The sequence below is a fragment of the Pyrenophora tritici-repentis genome, chromosome 1, assembly GCF_003171515.1.
Source record: "Pyrenophora tritici-repentis strain M4 chromosome 1, whole genome shotgun sequence".
NCBI lineage: Eukaryota > Fungi > Ascomycota > Dothideomycetes > Pleosporales > Pleosporaceae > Pyrenophora > Pyrenophora tritici-repentis.
This window is the reverse complement of record NC_089390.1, coordinates 99,252-112,879: the sequence shown is the minus strand read 5'-3', so window position 1 is coordinate 112,879 and position 13,628 is coordinate 99,252. Positions and strand designations below refer to the sequence as shown.

At 53.6% G+C, this 13,628-nt stretch overlaps 3 protein-coding genes across 3 annotated transcripts; 1 reads left to right on the top strand and 2 right to left on the bottom strand.

The window, feature by feature from the left end:
* Positions 1 to 112: 112 nt before the first annotated feature.
* Positions 113 to 2,394, bottom strand: PtrM4_000460 (SPS1, Serine-threonine protein kinase; the record flags this gene model as incomplete). Its single annotated transcript, XM_066102544.1, has 2 exons — positions 113 to 135; positions 402 to 2,394. 2 exons carry the CDS (start codon positions 2,392 to 2,394, stop codon positions 113 to 115), a joined length of 2,016 nt encoding a protein of 671 aa, XP_065964746.1.
* Positions 2,395 to 5,712: 3,318 nt separating this feature from the next.
* On the bottom strand, positions 5,713 to 10,606 carry PtrM4_000450 (ROM1, RhoGEF, Guanine nucleotide exchange factor for Rho-Rac-Cdc42 GTPase; the record flags this gene model as incomplete). The annotated part of the gene is made up of 2 exons (XM_001941652.1): positions 5,713 to 6,603; positions 6,650 to 10,606. The coding sequence occupies 2 exons, from the start codon at positions 10,604 to 10,606 to the stop codon at positions 5,713 to 5,715; spliced, it is 4,848 nt and encodes a 1,615-aa protein (XP_001941687.1).
* A 1,180-nt stretch (positions 10,607 to 11,786) lies between these two features.
* On the top strand, positions 11,787 to 13,367 carry PtrM4_000440 (TrkA, flavoprotein involved in K+ transport; the record flags this gene model as incomplete). The annotated part of the gene is made up of 2 exons (XM_066102543.1): positions 11,787 to 12,612; positions 12,673 to 13,367. The coding sequence occupies 2 exons, from the start codon at positions 11,787 to 11,789 to the stop codon at positions 13,365 to 13,367; spliced, it is 1,521 nt and encodes a 506-aa protein (XP_065964745.1).
* Positions 13,368 to 13,628: the final 261 nt, after the last annotated feature.

Sequence of the window (13,628 nt, the reverse complement as noted above, 5' to 3'; positions counted from 1 at the left end):
ACATGCGCGCAAAACGCTGTGAAAATGTCCACCCCATGCTATCGCTATCCACAAATTCCTCTTGTGGACAAAAAAACACAAGTCAAAAAACCACCCTTTTGCCTAATCGTTCTCATCCACCAACCCAGTCTTGCCCTAGCCTGTCATTCATACATATATAGCCCAACCACAGCCACAGCACAGAAAACGAGCGCCCGTGAATGCTAAACCGTACCATCGTAACACAACAGAAAGTCAAGTCAAGTCATCTACAGAAAAGAAACCCCCCCCCCCCCCCCAACCCCCTCACCTCTCCCCCATATCAAACCGATGCGTAAACGCCTTGCCGACTTTATTCTCCGGCTTCGGCGGAACATGGCGATGAAGATATTTCTTCGACCCCCTGACGCCACCCGCCTTACTAGCATCGAAGGTAATCTTCGGCTCCTCATAACTCTCCGGACAGCAACACGCGATATTGCGAATACACGACGTCTTGAGCACCTCGCGAATAGTAATGCGTTTATCAGGAACAGGGTGTAGCATTTTCAGCATGAGGCGTTTGATAGAGGGGGGTTCGATGAGAGAGAAGAGTTTCCCACATTTGGGGTGGCCGTCGGGCCCGTCGAAGATGACGCCGTCCGGGTGGGCGGCGAGCCAGGTGGTCCAGCCTTTGCTGAAACGGGCGTAGTATTCGAATTCGGTTTTTGCCGCTTGCCAGGGACAGCCGCCGAATGTCATGGTGAGGTAGACGATGGCGGTCGACCAGATGTCCAGGGGCCGCGGGTCGTAGCTGTGGTCTTTAGCGAGGACTTCGGGCGCGATGTAGGGGAGGCTGCCGCAGATTCCTGGGGCCGAGAGACGGATGTCGCCCATGTTTATTCCGCACTCGCCGCCAGAGGCGCGGAGGCCGGGGTGTTCGCCGCTAAAGACTTCTGCGACGCCGAAGTCGGATATCTTGAGGTGGCCTTCCTTGCTGAGGAGGAGGTTTTCTAGTTTGATGTCGCGGTGGGCGATGCCGTGACTGTGTAGGTAGTCGACACCGCGTAGTAATTGCTTGAAAAAACATAACCGGTCGTCCCGACTGTAGAAACCTTCAACACCGCCGGCAAACAACTTACGTTCGACCAGCGAGTATATCTCTCCATATGTACAAAATTCCATGACGTGGTTCCAGCGGCCGCGGTTCGTACATAGGCGTACTGTTTCGACAATATTAGGATGATGCAGACTCTTTGCAATGCTGTATTCCGACTTGATTTTGAGAACATAGTCTTCTTCCGTCTCCTCCTTGTCACGTTCCCGAAACTCTTTTACTGCCACCAAGTCTTCTTCTCTTGTGATGCCTCCTCTTCGTGCCATGATTCGCACTTCGGACGTTGCGCCCTTGCCGAGAATGCGACCTCTTTTTCCCGGCATCAGGCTCGAACTCTTGAATTCCTTGTCGAGCTCGCACCAGTCTATTATAAAGTCGTCTGGAAGATTAACGCTGAGTCGTCGTGCTTTCATGCCGACGCCTTGCACAGCGGGTTTGGAAAAGGTAGCCAACATGCCAGCAGTCGGCTTTTGTCCGTGCTCGTCGATACGCGGGACCTGCTCTGTGCTTGCCGAGCGTCTACGGGAGAAGCCAGACCTTTTGGACGTGTTGTCGCTTCCGTTTCCAGCCCAGGTGACGCCCGGGCGGGGTCTATTCATGCTTGTGTAGGACGCAGGTTTCTTCCCAAACATGGGCCGCTTATCCGTCGACATGGTGCTCATAGGTGAGCCAGACGGAGGAGAGTGGCCGTGAGATGATCTGTCTGAACGTCGGGTAAGAGAAAAGGAAAGCCTCTTACTCTGCCTAGGAATGTCGACTGCCGGAGTTGATACTTCAGCCGGGCCGTCTACACCAGTCTTGACGATATAGGTATCAGTCTCGGCAGTGGGCTTTGGGAATCTGCTGGTCGAAGCACTTGAATTCTCCGACTGGGCGCCATCCTTGCTGGAGTGGCCCCGGTGTAACTTTCCACGGAACAGCTTACCAACACGCTGGCCGAGACGGCGCCTTTCGGGCGGTGATTGGCGGTCAACGGGTTGCGATGTGGAGACGATTGGTTGGGGTTGTGAAGTTTGGGTCGCTTGTTGCGGCGGGGTCTTGTTCCGCGCGTCTCCCGGCGCAGGGCGAGGCGTCGCGAAAACGTCGTCTACCGATTCATCGTCACGGAACGGGTGCGGGTAGGGCGTGCCCTCACTTGTATGGCTGGTCGGGGTGAGGGGTTCGGCGGGCTCACTTGCGGTGCCGGTGCTTTCGTCCTCCTCTTCAATTGCAAAGCGGTGGTCACTTGGTCGTGAGTCTCGGTAGTGAAGACAGTCGGAGAGGATTCGCTCATCGAAGGAGATTGACAGCGGACGTGAGTCGTCGGCAACCATGGGCATGATGGGAGAGGAAGGGGTCCGGGGTGAATGTCGTGAGATGCTGGGGGTTGTCGCTACGCTCGTTGGAGGGGGTTCGGACAATGGTAGGAACCCTCGAGCTCACTGCACGAGTGCAGGTGTAGGGTGGGCAGCAAGAGCGGAGTATGGTAGAAATGCTGTATTTGCGACAGAGCCATTCACACAACGTGCCGAGGGACTGGGGGTGAGGTAGAGAGTCGTCCGAGGGCGGACCCGACGACTAGAATTGAGGCCTGGCCGTGCGGGCTGGCGATGAAGTTGGCAACTGACCGTGCGGTGATGCAGTTGCAGGCGCAGGCGAGGGGTGAAAGCAAAAGCACCAGGCCAGGGCAATGCGATCAGATCAGTGACGTTGGCCGGCTCGCTTGCACTTGGTCGTCTAGGATAGCGACGACTTCCGGGCTTGACCTCAAAAGGGGCAGCGAGGGCGCGGCGGGCGTCTGCGCAAAGTTATGTGGGCTCGAGGACACAATACAGGCACTGCTGCCGCGCCGGTTCGAGGGCCTAAAGTGGCTTTAATTCAAAGCCATACAAACCCCGGCCTAGGTTCCCTGCGCCAACCCCCACTGTACCAGAGCCCACTACCCAGCTGCAAGTTTGATGCACCTCTTGCGACAAAAAGACCCTGGACCTGGCGCTCCACTCCACACTGCGAAATGTGTGGTTGATGATGTGCGTCGGCGATCACACTGTGCAAAGCTTGACGTCGGAGCCTCAAGACGGTGATGGTCAGGTGGCAGGACTAGCCACCCTCAGCTCAAATTCCATCGGACCGGCGCCTGTCATCCAGTACTCTTAGTCTAGCATATCCCGTCGCCCGCCAGAGGGCATGAAAAGACGTGCATAGCAAACACTCAACTCATTTGGCCGGAGCGCACGAAAATCCCGCAACGTGGTCTAAGCTGCTGCAGTCATCAGCTGTATAGAGTAAACCGACGAGACGACCACGGGCAATGCTGTACTGCCGCCAAAGGCGCGACCATCGTGGGGGTTCACCGGCCCCGGGTACGAGAGTACGAGACTTGGTTTGCTGTCCTTTGATCTGGCGGGCGGATGACCAGACTAAACCCACACCAGTGTCGTCACTAGCACAACAAACTCGCACCCCTTTCTTGTACAGCATGGACATTGTGGGTCTGCAGTTATCTGAACGACTTACTCACCCAGCCGTCGTCGTTGCTTACTCTAATTGCGGGGTTCGTATCAATTTACCCTTGCAGTCTGCAGTAAGACAGCCGGACGACGGCTCCCGATCGCGAGCAGGTACACCTTGATCGAAGTCCATCAATCAACGGCCCGTGGAACTCGTTTCAAACTTCCAAAGTAACCCCGTCCGACACATCATCCGTCCGCGTGTCCAGCTACTCTTTCTCTCTCTCTCTCTCTCTCACACACACACACACACAAACTACCACGTCGACATCCTCCTGCAAGACGAAGCGGTGAGCAACATTGGGTGCTGAAACTTGTGGTCAAGCGACTGGCTTCCCAACCCGACACCCTTCCCCACTGTCACATACAGATGCACCTGCAGTAGCGAAGTGCTTCTTTTCTGACCGCACAGTGCAAGGCGCTGACGCCCCCCCCCCCCGAAACCAGCATCTTGCAGCAAATCTAACGCCAAGCATACCTACTCCACCGCCCGCGGCTTTGACTGCCTGCTTCCCCAGCCCGCGTCTACGGTTTTGTGGGGTACACGCGATAGTAAGTGATTATTGCGCGTTTTGTTATTGCCATGAAGCCGGATTTGAGCCGGATCTGATGTGCACGTCCATGTTTCCTTTTCGTTCGCGTAGGTTGTGTACTTGGGATAATTTTCCATTGGAAATTTTAGTCCTTGGATCCTCGTAGTGCAGCGTCGCAGTTTCCATCACGACATCCCCCCACGCCCAGTCACCACACACTTCTTGGCACTTCTCCATAGTACCCTGTCCCTCGCCCTCGTCCTCCCCCCGTCCATCTCCGATTAACCAAAATACCTCCCCAACCAAAGCCTGACACACACACACTTTCCGCAACAGGTCTTGCCAATTTGCACATGGGGATCCCGCAGTTCTTGGCAATAACCCCGAAGCGGAAGTACAGTAGTTATTTGACTTTTTTTTTTTACTTTTATTGGGGCGAAGGCTTGGCACACTTGGGTGGGTGGAACTGTGTTTCCGCGCTTGGCATTTGGCATTTGTCTCAACAAGTGGTTAGTTACCGCTGTGCTCTTCTCGGCAAGGCGTCCAGCCCCGTGCTAAATGTAACCTGACATAGTGATGATGGTGATGATGGTGGTAGCTTGGCGGGAATACACTGCAGATGAGATAATCAAAGTAAGTATATCGAGTTATTATCCTGACGTGAGGTTTCTTCTACACCACCACACCCTCCTTCTCTGCAGATTAGAAATGAACATGGAACCGGAACACAGCATACTTACATATTACAAACTCAATCCAGTCCCTCAGCTTCCCAGCTTCCCGAAATCCAATCTATTCCGCGCATCTCCCCCTCTCATGCGCTAAAAAAGCTTTCCACCAACAAGAACAGTTGCTTGTTTTACTTGTTTTGAATCAAGGTTTGACAACCACGACGGGACATGGGCTTGCTCGCCCCCTTGAACTTACGCCCAAAGTTTACTACATAGGCAGCGCTACACGCAAAACACCGTATATAGTTCCCGCACTGTAGATCTTGCTTGGCTGTATCTTGGCAGTGTTGTTCAGTGCTACAAAGGACGGGAATGGAAAGTGTGGTACACGTACACGGAGAAGACGGAAAACACACATGTTCCCCCGCCCACACCCAAGCTCACCAACAACCATGTGCATTTATAAATTAAAAACACTCTCTTTTGTGACGTGTACTTCGCAACGTGGTAGGTAGAGTATATGATTGGTGTCTTTACAAGTACGACTTTGCTACATGTACTACAACTTCCTACTTACGTCCAGGAGTGAAGACTAAGAACTAGGTATCCTATAACTACAGAAAAATAATAACCAAATGCTAAAAAAAATTTGCCGCATAGTGTGATCGATAACTGAAGGAAACAGAAAGGTAAACCATAGTGGGTGGGAATCAACCACCACTGCTATATACTAAACAACAACAACAACAACAGTAGTGATATGCCCATATATGAAAATGTTTGGGTAAACAAATCCAGTCCCACGCACAGCGAGCGAGACATATGATGATGATGATGATGACTCCCTGAACTCCCATCTCCTCTCCATCACCCACCTCCCTACCCACAGCCCAGCACAGTCTCACCCGCGAAACCATGAAAAACTTCACCAACACCCCTACACATCACTCCTTCTGCCCCTCATTAAGCACCAACTCCACAACAACCTGACTCCTCTCATGAGCCGGATGTTGCAAACTCAACTTAACCGTCCTATTATGCGCACTACCCCCACTCAACCCATCATCCAGACATTTAACATCTCTACCCGCAATCACCTGTCTAAGTCTCCCATTCTGCGCATTCCGAATCTCAACGAAATCGGGGTCAAACAACAGAACATACGGTCCATACATGGCGGCGGATTTGGCTTTGCCCACGAATTCCATGATGACGGAGCGGGAAATGTCGCCATTTTTGTTAATGTATACGGCGCATTCTTCGTAGCAGAGGAGGAATTCTTGGTCGGACAGGCGGAACATGCCGAGGGGGTTTTGGTTTTGGAGCCGCGACGCGATGGTTGCTACGTGTGGTTGTTCGAGGTCGGGGACGGACCAGGGGTGTTTTTTATCTAGCGTCAAAACTTCAAACCCCTTTGCTGTGGAGATGGCGAGGGAGGAGTGGAAGAGGTTGATGGTGTAGCATTCGGCTGGGATGTAGAATTCATCGTACTCGCGGAAGAATTCTGTGCGACCGGTTTTCCAGATGCGGGATTTCTTCTCTGTTGACTTTTGGTACACGGGCTCGAGCACTTTGAAGGTTGAGGAGATGTTGTCGCGTTTTTTGTAGAAGACGAGCGTTCGGTCTTTCATTACGCCCGTGGCGAAGAAGCCAATGTCGCGGGCGCCGGAGAGCTTCTGAGGGGCGCGGCGGGTGGAGTCGCTGGAGGGTGCTACGCCACTCACAGGACAAACGGCATCGAGGTGGTACGCGATGAGTGATTTGTCTGATATGAGCAGCATCAGGCTAAATTGTTCTAGCACGGCTATTTGTGTTACTCGCGGGATTTGGATTGCCTGAATTTGTTAGCATCATATCACTTCAAACAATGACATTTCCTACCTTTTGCCAGCCTCTGGGGTTGTCAAAGTCCGACACAAAGACTCCTATGTCTGTGCCGACCGCTACCATGTGCTTGCCATACGGCTGGTTGAAAGCTGTTGCGCAGTTGACGCGTGCTCGGCAGATGGGAGCAGGACGACCAACATTGATGAAAAGCTTCTCCACCTCATCAACTGCACGGTCCAAGGGCGTGCCTTTGATGGTGATTGCTCTTTGCGATGGCATCGCGCTATCGTAGGCAAAAGCAGCATCAGCCATGACACGCAACCGGAAGGGTTCAGCGTTTTGGGCGAATAATGCTGCTGCGTGTCGTGTCTTTGCGATGATGAGGTTGTCACACCACTCTGCTCGGTTTTGAGCTGATGGAGCGTACAGCGTGTACGTCTCTTTACCCAAATGTTTTACCCGGAATGGGTACAGCACCTTTTCGTCCTTGGCGACATCATTCGACGCAGTGTTGACAAGTGTCTTGCCAGAACCATTGGTAGTCTGCGATCCGAGGGAATTGCTGGTGTTGGTGTATTGAAGGGCTCCTGGTAATGGGCTGTTGATGCGCGCTGCTGCCCCACCACCAACCCGACCGGAGACAGTAGTGACTGTTGAAATACCCTTCATAGTAGAGCGGACAACAGGATCATCGTCTTCGCTTTCGAGCACAAGCAGATCCATGGGAATTGGTAATTTGGAGACGTCATACTTGTCAGACTTGGTAAAACCATCCGCTTCCCTGTGGGCGACTGTTTTTGCAAGTACCAGGTAATGGTCGAATAGCAGTGCGTGCGTCTCAAGCCAGTTGAACCGATTAGCACCCATTCTTTGTAGGTCACCCCGGAAGATGAGTTCTCTCCCGAGATGATCAAGATTAAGCTCCACTCGTTGCATACCCGGTCTCAGGATGAGTTTGTTTTGCAGATCGGTGAGATTGACCTTTCGGCTCATTTCAGCGACACGACTGTCGCACTCTAGAGTCACCGCCTTGATCTCCTCTTTGGCGATTTGAAGGTTTCGCTTTTCCTCGTTGTCTACCGTCGAGTACTTGATGACAGTATCGATGAGAAGACCATAACGCTGCAGTCGGTCAATGGGCCCCTTGAGATATGTGTCCCAGCCGAGTTTGTTTGAAAGTTTGTTCTTCTGGGCTTCGTCCAGAAAGGTCCGGAACAGCATATTCCTGTCGGCCTCTTGTCGAACAAGGAAGGATGCATAGGGAAAGGCAGCTGCGTATTCTATGTAAGCTTGTTTCGCCTTCCGTATCCATTCTCTGAAGATGTCGCTGAAACCAACAATCCACGGGCCTTGCTCTTGTTGACGGTATTTTATCTGCGGGAGGAGATGGTCTTCGTTTGCTTTTCGCACCGCATCAACCTTGCTGAATACATCCCGGATGAATTTGTCGAGCTTCTTAGGGGGTATGACTGGCGGTTGGGCAGACTGTAGTCGGTCGCGGTACAGATGCCGTAAGACGTCAAGTCTGTTCATGTAGTTGTCCTCTCCCTGTACAATCTCGTGTAGAATATTTTGGCGTTCAATTTCCTTCTTGTTCGCGCCTTCCAGGTCTTCCTTTTTCAACTTGTAGAAAGTAGCCCAATCCTCTGCACGAGGAGCAGCCGATGGGGCATGGAGATCGATCTTCTTGAGGGTGCGTTGGCAGTGGTGTGAGTAGCATCGACCAGGACTTGCGTGTGTGTGCAGCATGGGCGCATAACATCCTGCTCCTGTAAGCTGGAAAATGACACCAGTCATGCTGGCTGTCGAAAACTTGAGCCACTCCTCTTCATGTACAAGTGTGCCTGCCTTGTACATGTCTGCGACAACGCGGCTACTCAGCGTCTCGGCATCAGCAATGTTCATAGTCGGGACTTTGTGGGTAAAGAGGGCGATTAAGCCTTCTTGGATCGGCGCTTCCTTGAGATCGTTTTCACCTTCAGTCATGCTCTTAAGCCAACTAATGATGGAGCTAAGCGCCCAGGGTTCGGTGCATCGCTTGAAGTCGATGCTGGACAGCTTGGCAGGGTTGAAACGCTTGCCGGCGGGGATGGTGGGTAGGTCGATGGCTACAGCTTCGGCACTACCAGGGGTTAATGTGTTGCCGTCACTATCCATGGCGCCGCCGTAAAAGGTGTTGCGGTTACCAGCACCTCTGGGCCGATGTCCTTGTTCGGCGTCTGTTTTCGACCGTGGCAGTGGTATGGCATCGCGGGCGTTGCTGTGCTGGAGGAGAGAGGTAGAGCGGGGCACATATGCTCCTGTGGGAGATATCATTTGCAGGGCATTAGGATCGGTAGGATATGAGCCGCGTGCTGAAGGAGCATTTCGCCAGTATTCGTAGGAACCCGAGCCGGAAGAGCCATTGCTTTGGTGGTTCAAGCGCCGAGGGCTGGTATTGACCGGAGGAGGAGGCAGAGGCCGATTCGAGATGCCAGGGTGGTAGAACATGTCTGGCGGTTCGCCTGGCATGACAGCCGAAGGCCCCACGAGTGTAGAGCCGGATATGCCAGAGGCGTTGTCCATGAGAATGACCTCATCGCCCTCATCGTAGCTCCGCCGCCGCGCGCTAGGTTCCTCCAGCCCCCCGGTACCAAACGTGTCCACACGCGCATTACTCGCAAACGAGGGGAAGGGGTGGATCGGGTCGTAATCGTCGCCGGGATGGTCTGATCGCCGTTGCGACCCTGAACTTGATGCTGTGTGGCCACCGGCTGCCAGTTGGTCTGGATCTCCGCCGTAGTTGAACGAGGGCATGAAGCCGCCGCCATAAGTACCCACGTCCATGCCCACATAGTCGCTGTCGCTTGCGCTTCCCCCCTGCACAGGTTCTACAGGCATCGGGGGTGAATGCACGGACGAGTAGTTGCTGTATAGGCCGGGGCCACCACCACTTGCCCTTCGAGCTTCGTCGGCCCTGTCTTGTTCCTCGGCCATTTGAAGTGCAGCCAAACCGGCAGCTGCCTCCACATCGCTCTCGTCGCTGGCATAGGTTTCCCGTCCAGGGGGATATGGCACCATCTGGCCCCCATTGTGGCCATTCTCCTCGTAGTATTGGCCGTTGGGTGGTTGTACTTGGGCCCCTGAGGCGCTGGTCGACGTCATGCTGAGAACATCATTGAATAGCTCGTCTTGGTAGTCATTGGTGGGCGAAAAGTAGTCATCGTCGTCATCCTCATTCGGCGGCGGGGGAGGCAGCGGTCGCGACGACACGGTGCTGCTTCGCTGGGGGGAACCATGCGGTGGGACTTCGGGCGTAGGCGGGAGTTGATTTGAATGCCCAGAGTATCTCTCCCCGCGCTGGGAGCCGTAGCCGGTATCGTATGTGGGCGGTGACGGGAGCGGGGCATGCGACGCGTTCGAGGCGTAATATCCCGAAGAAGCGTTTGAGGCGGGCGTCGCGTAAGCTGACGTACGGCTCTGCACTGACGGAGCCCGTGCAAACTGCGAACTCTGGTATGACGCGGGCGAGGGAAAGGGAACCGTTGGCGACGTGGGCGAGAACCCATAGGGGTGGTTTGCCGTGTTTGTCCTCACGAGACTGTTGCTCGCATACACGGCTGGGTTGTAGGGCTGGTGCGAGGAAACAGACACTGGCGGGGCAAAGGTGCGGTTTGCGCCAAACTGCTGGGGATTCGGCATAGTAATGGGCTGGGTGTTGTAGTCCTGAGGGTTGTAGCCGTAGCCACTGCTGTACCCGCCCGCCGAAGTTGGCGACATTGGACCCTGAGATGGCTGCGGGGAGCTGTTGGCACCGATGAAGAGCTCATCATTCTGGCGCGCGGCCAAGCTGTTGCGCCTTTCGGGCTGCATAAGAGCCCCGTAGGCCGTGGGAGGTCCTCCATTTGTATGACTGATTTGGTCGGCACTGGATATGGAGCGGCGGTGTTGATATTGGGCGGGCCCGCCTCCACCACTCGAGTGCGGTATGTTTGGGTTGTAGTAGTTCTGGCCGTTCCCGTAGTACGACATGGCGTATGGAAGGCGCGACGGCGGCGACGAGGAAGGCGCAATGCGTGTTGAGGCGGTTGACAGTGTCGGTCGTCAGTCAGTTGGTCGACTCATTCACGAGGCTATCTGGCAGACTTGCGCGGGCACCATGACCGGGGCCGCTGAGAGATGCTGGGCTTAGGGGTCTCGAAATCTAGCCAGCGCGATTGTTGTAGAATTTGGGCGCAGAAAAGAACCAGAGGGTGTTTGCGACTCTGCAATGTCGTGCGCTCGCATGCGCTGCCGAGAAATGTCTTCTCCCGTGTCTTGGAATGAGGACGGGGTAGCGCTGCCTGTGCGTCGTGAAAGTGTGGAGCAGCGTGTTTGGGCGTCTCTGGCGTGGGAAACCGAAAAACGGCCCGTTTGTGTGGCGCGGCGACAGGACTACGAGACAGGTGGGTGGCCAAGTAATCGACGACTGCACTGCAATTCGTCGTCGTCGAAAAGGACGGATAGGGCGTGTGTGCAGACGTCGCGGCCAACTCGCTGCTCTCAGCCCATAACCAGCCCAGCACTTGTCTATCAAGCCAAGCCGGGAGCGGAGCCCTACAGTGTGCCTGACCAACACTCATCACACATGACAGCCACCCTACCCGACTAATTTCTTGACTATTCAACAATCTCGGCACTGCATCATGCATAATCACGGCGAGAGTATCCTGATGATTCACTCCATTTCCCTTGGTTCCATGCTTGCAGTGCCTTCCTCTAGACTCCGCAACAATCAATTCAATCCGGTCACTCTCCTAGACCCACTTACCTATCTAGGTAGGGCTTAAACTCCTATAGGTAACTACTAGGCTTAAAGCGGTAATCAATCAATCCAATCTGAACCTTCTAGGACCCACTTAATTGATTGTTGCGGACTGTGCCTTCCTCTTCCTGTGTTGGTGTATACCCCCTTATCAGCTTCTCATACGCCACAACTATAATCAGCCGCAGCTCAGCAAATGCTTGTGCGCATCGTGGGATGACACACTTACTTACCATAGATCGCTGCTGGAGCTTACCCCGCATGTTGCCTATGCTGTCACTGTCTCCGCCTTATAGTTGTTATATCCGAGGTTTGACAATGCACACGTATATACCAGGGCATCACTGATAATCCGCACTTGTCATTTTCCACAACAGGGTCCACACTCTTACTCTCCCATATTGCAACATGGGTGTACAATCGGATCCACCCAAGTCGCTCTATGCAGCGCCTGGAAATGATGCAGACGAAAATATGCAAGTCCGCGACCAGCTCCCGCCCAAAACAGACGAGCATGGATACCAGATTAATGAACAGCCAATGGGGACGAAGAGGAGGGTAAAGGTCATTCTCATGGGAGCGGGCGCCTCATCTCTAAACTTCTTCAAGAAAGCCGAGGAAGAGATGGAGAACCTTGAAATGGTTTGCTACGAAAAGAACAACGACATTGGGGGTACATGGCTAGAAAACCGGTACCCTGGATGTGCGTGTGATATCCCGTCTGTAAATTACCAGTTCTCCTGGAAGATCAAGCTTTGGTCGCACTTCTACTCGTACTCGCCTGAGATATGGGAATACTTGAAATCGATTGAGCGCGAGAACGACTTCATCGCCAAGTACATCAAACTGCGCCACCGTCTGGAGCACGTCGAGTGGGATGATGATGCTGGACTATGGCGGTGCAAGGTTCGTGATCTGGAAAAAGACGAGGTTTTCGAAGATAGTGCCGAGTTCTTCATTAATGCTGGTGGTGTCTTGAACAATTGGAAATGGCCAGATATCCCGGGGTTGTCCGATTTCAAAGGAAAACTAATGCACTCTGCAAACTACGAGGAAGGTTATGATCTGTCTAATAAGAGGGTAGCTGTCATTGGTTCTGGAAGTTCAGGTGTACAAATCGTTGCGGCTATACAGCAAAAAGTTGAGCATCTCTACCACTGGGTGCGATCACCCATCTGGATCACAGCAGGCTTTGCACAAACCTGGGCTGGAAAGAATGGAGCAAACTTCCGATGTGCGAAATTCTCATCTCCACCACTTCCCCGTCGAGCCTGATGTGAGCTAACCTCCCCAGACAGCGAAGAACAACTCAAGTACCTATCCAACAACCCCCAAAAGTATCTCGAATACCGCAAACAAATCGAAAACGAGCTAAACCAGCGCTTCAAATTCATCATCAAAGGCAGCCCAGAAGCCCGTCTAGCCCGCGAATACGCCGCCACAGAAATGCGCACAAAGCTAAACCACGACGCCCGTCTGACGGAGAAAATGATTCCAAAAAACTTCAACCCAGGGTGTCGTCGTCCAACCCCCGCACCGGGCTACCTCGAAGCCCTCGTCGCCAAAAACACGACCGTCTTCACCGACCCCATCAAAACCATCACACCCACCGGCTTCATCGACCAAGACGGCACCCCCCACACCGTCGACGTAATAATCTGCGCCACAGGCTTCAACACCTCATGGCTCCCGCGCTTTCCCTTCATCGCCCACGGCCACGACCTACGCTCTGTGTGGGGCACCGAAAACGGGGTAACATCGTACCTCAGCGTGGGCATACCAAACTTCCCCAACACGTTTTCCTTCTGCGGCCCCTACGGCCCCCTCGGCCACGGCTCCTTCATCCCCCTCATCGAACAATGGACACGCTACATCTTCCACGCCATCACAAAAACCCAAATCGAAAACATAAAATCCCTAACCCCAAAACTTACCCCTTCCCTCCACTTCCGCCAACACGCCGATCTCTTCCTCAAACGCACGGCGTAGATATCACCTTGTCGCTCGTGGTTTAAACAAGGGAAAACTGATGGTCAGGCAGCCATCTGGCCGGGATCAAGACTCCATTTTTTGAAAATGATGGAGAGTCCACGGTATGAGGATTTTGAGATTGTGTATTGGGGCGATAATGTTTTTGCGTTTTTGGGCAATGGGTTTGAAATGAGGGAGTTTGATGGGAGGGATATTACAGATTATTTGGGGGGGTTGGATGAGGAGGGCAGGGATGTGCAGCCCGTGTTTGATGAGGGG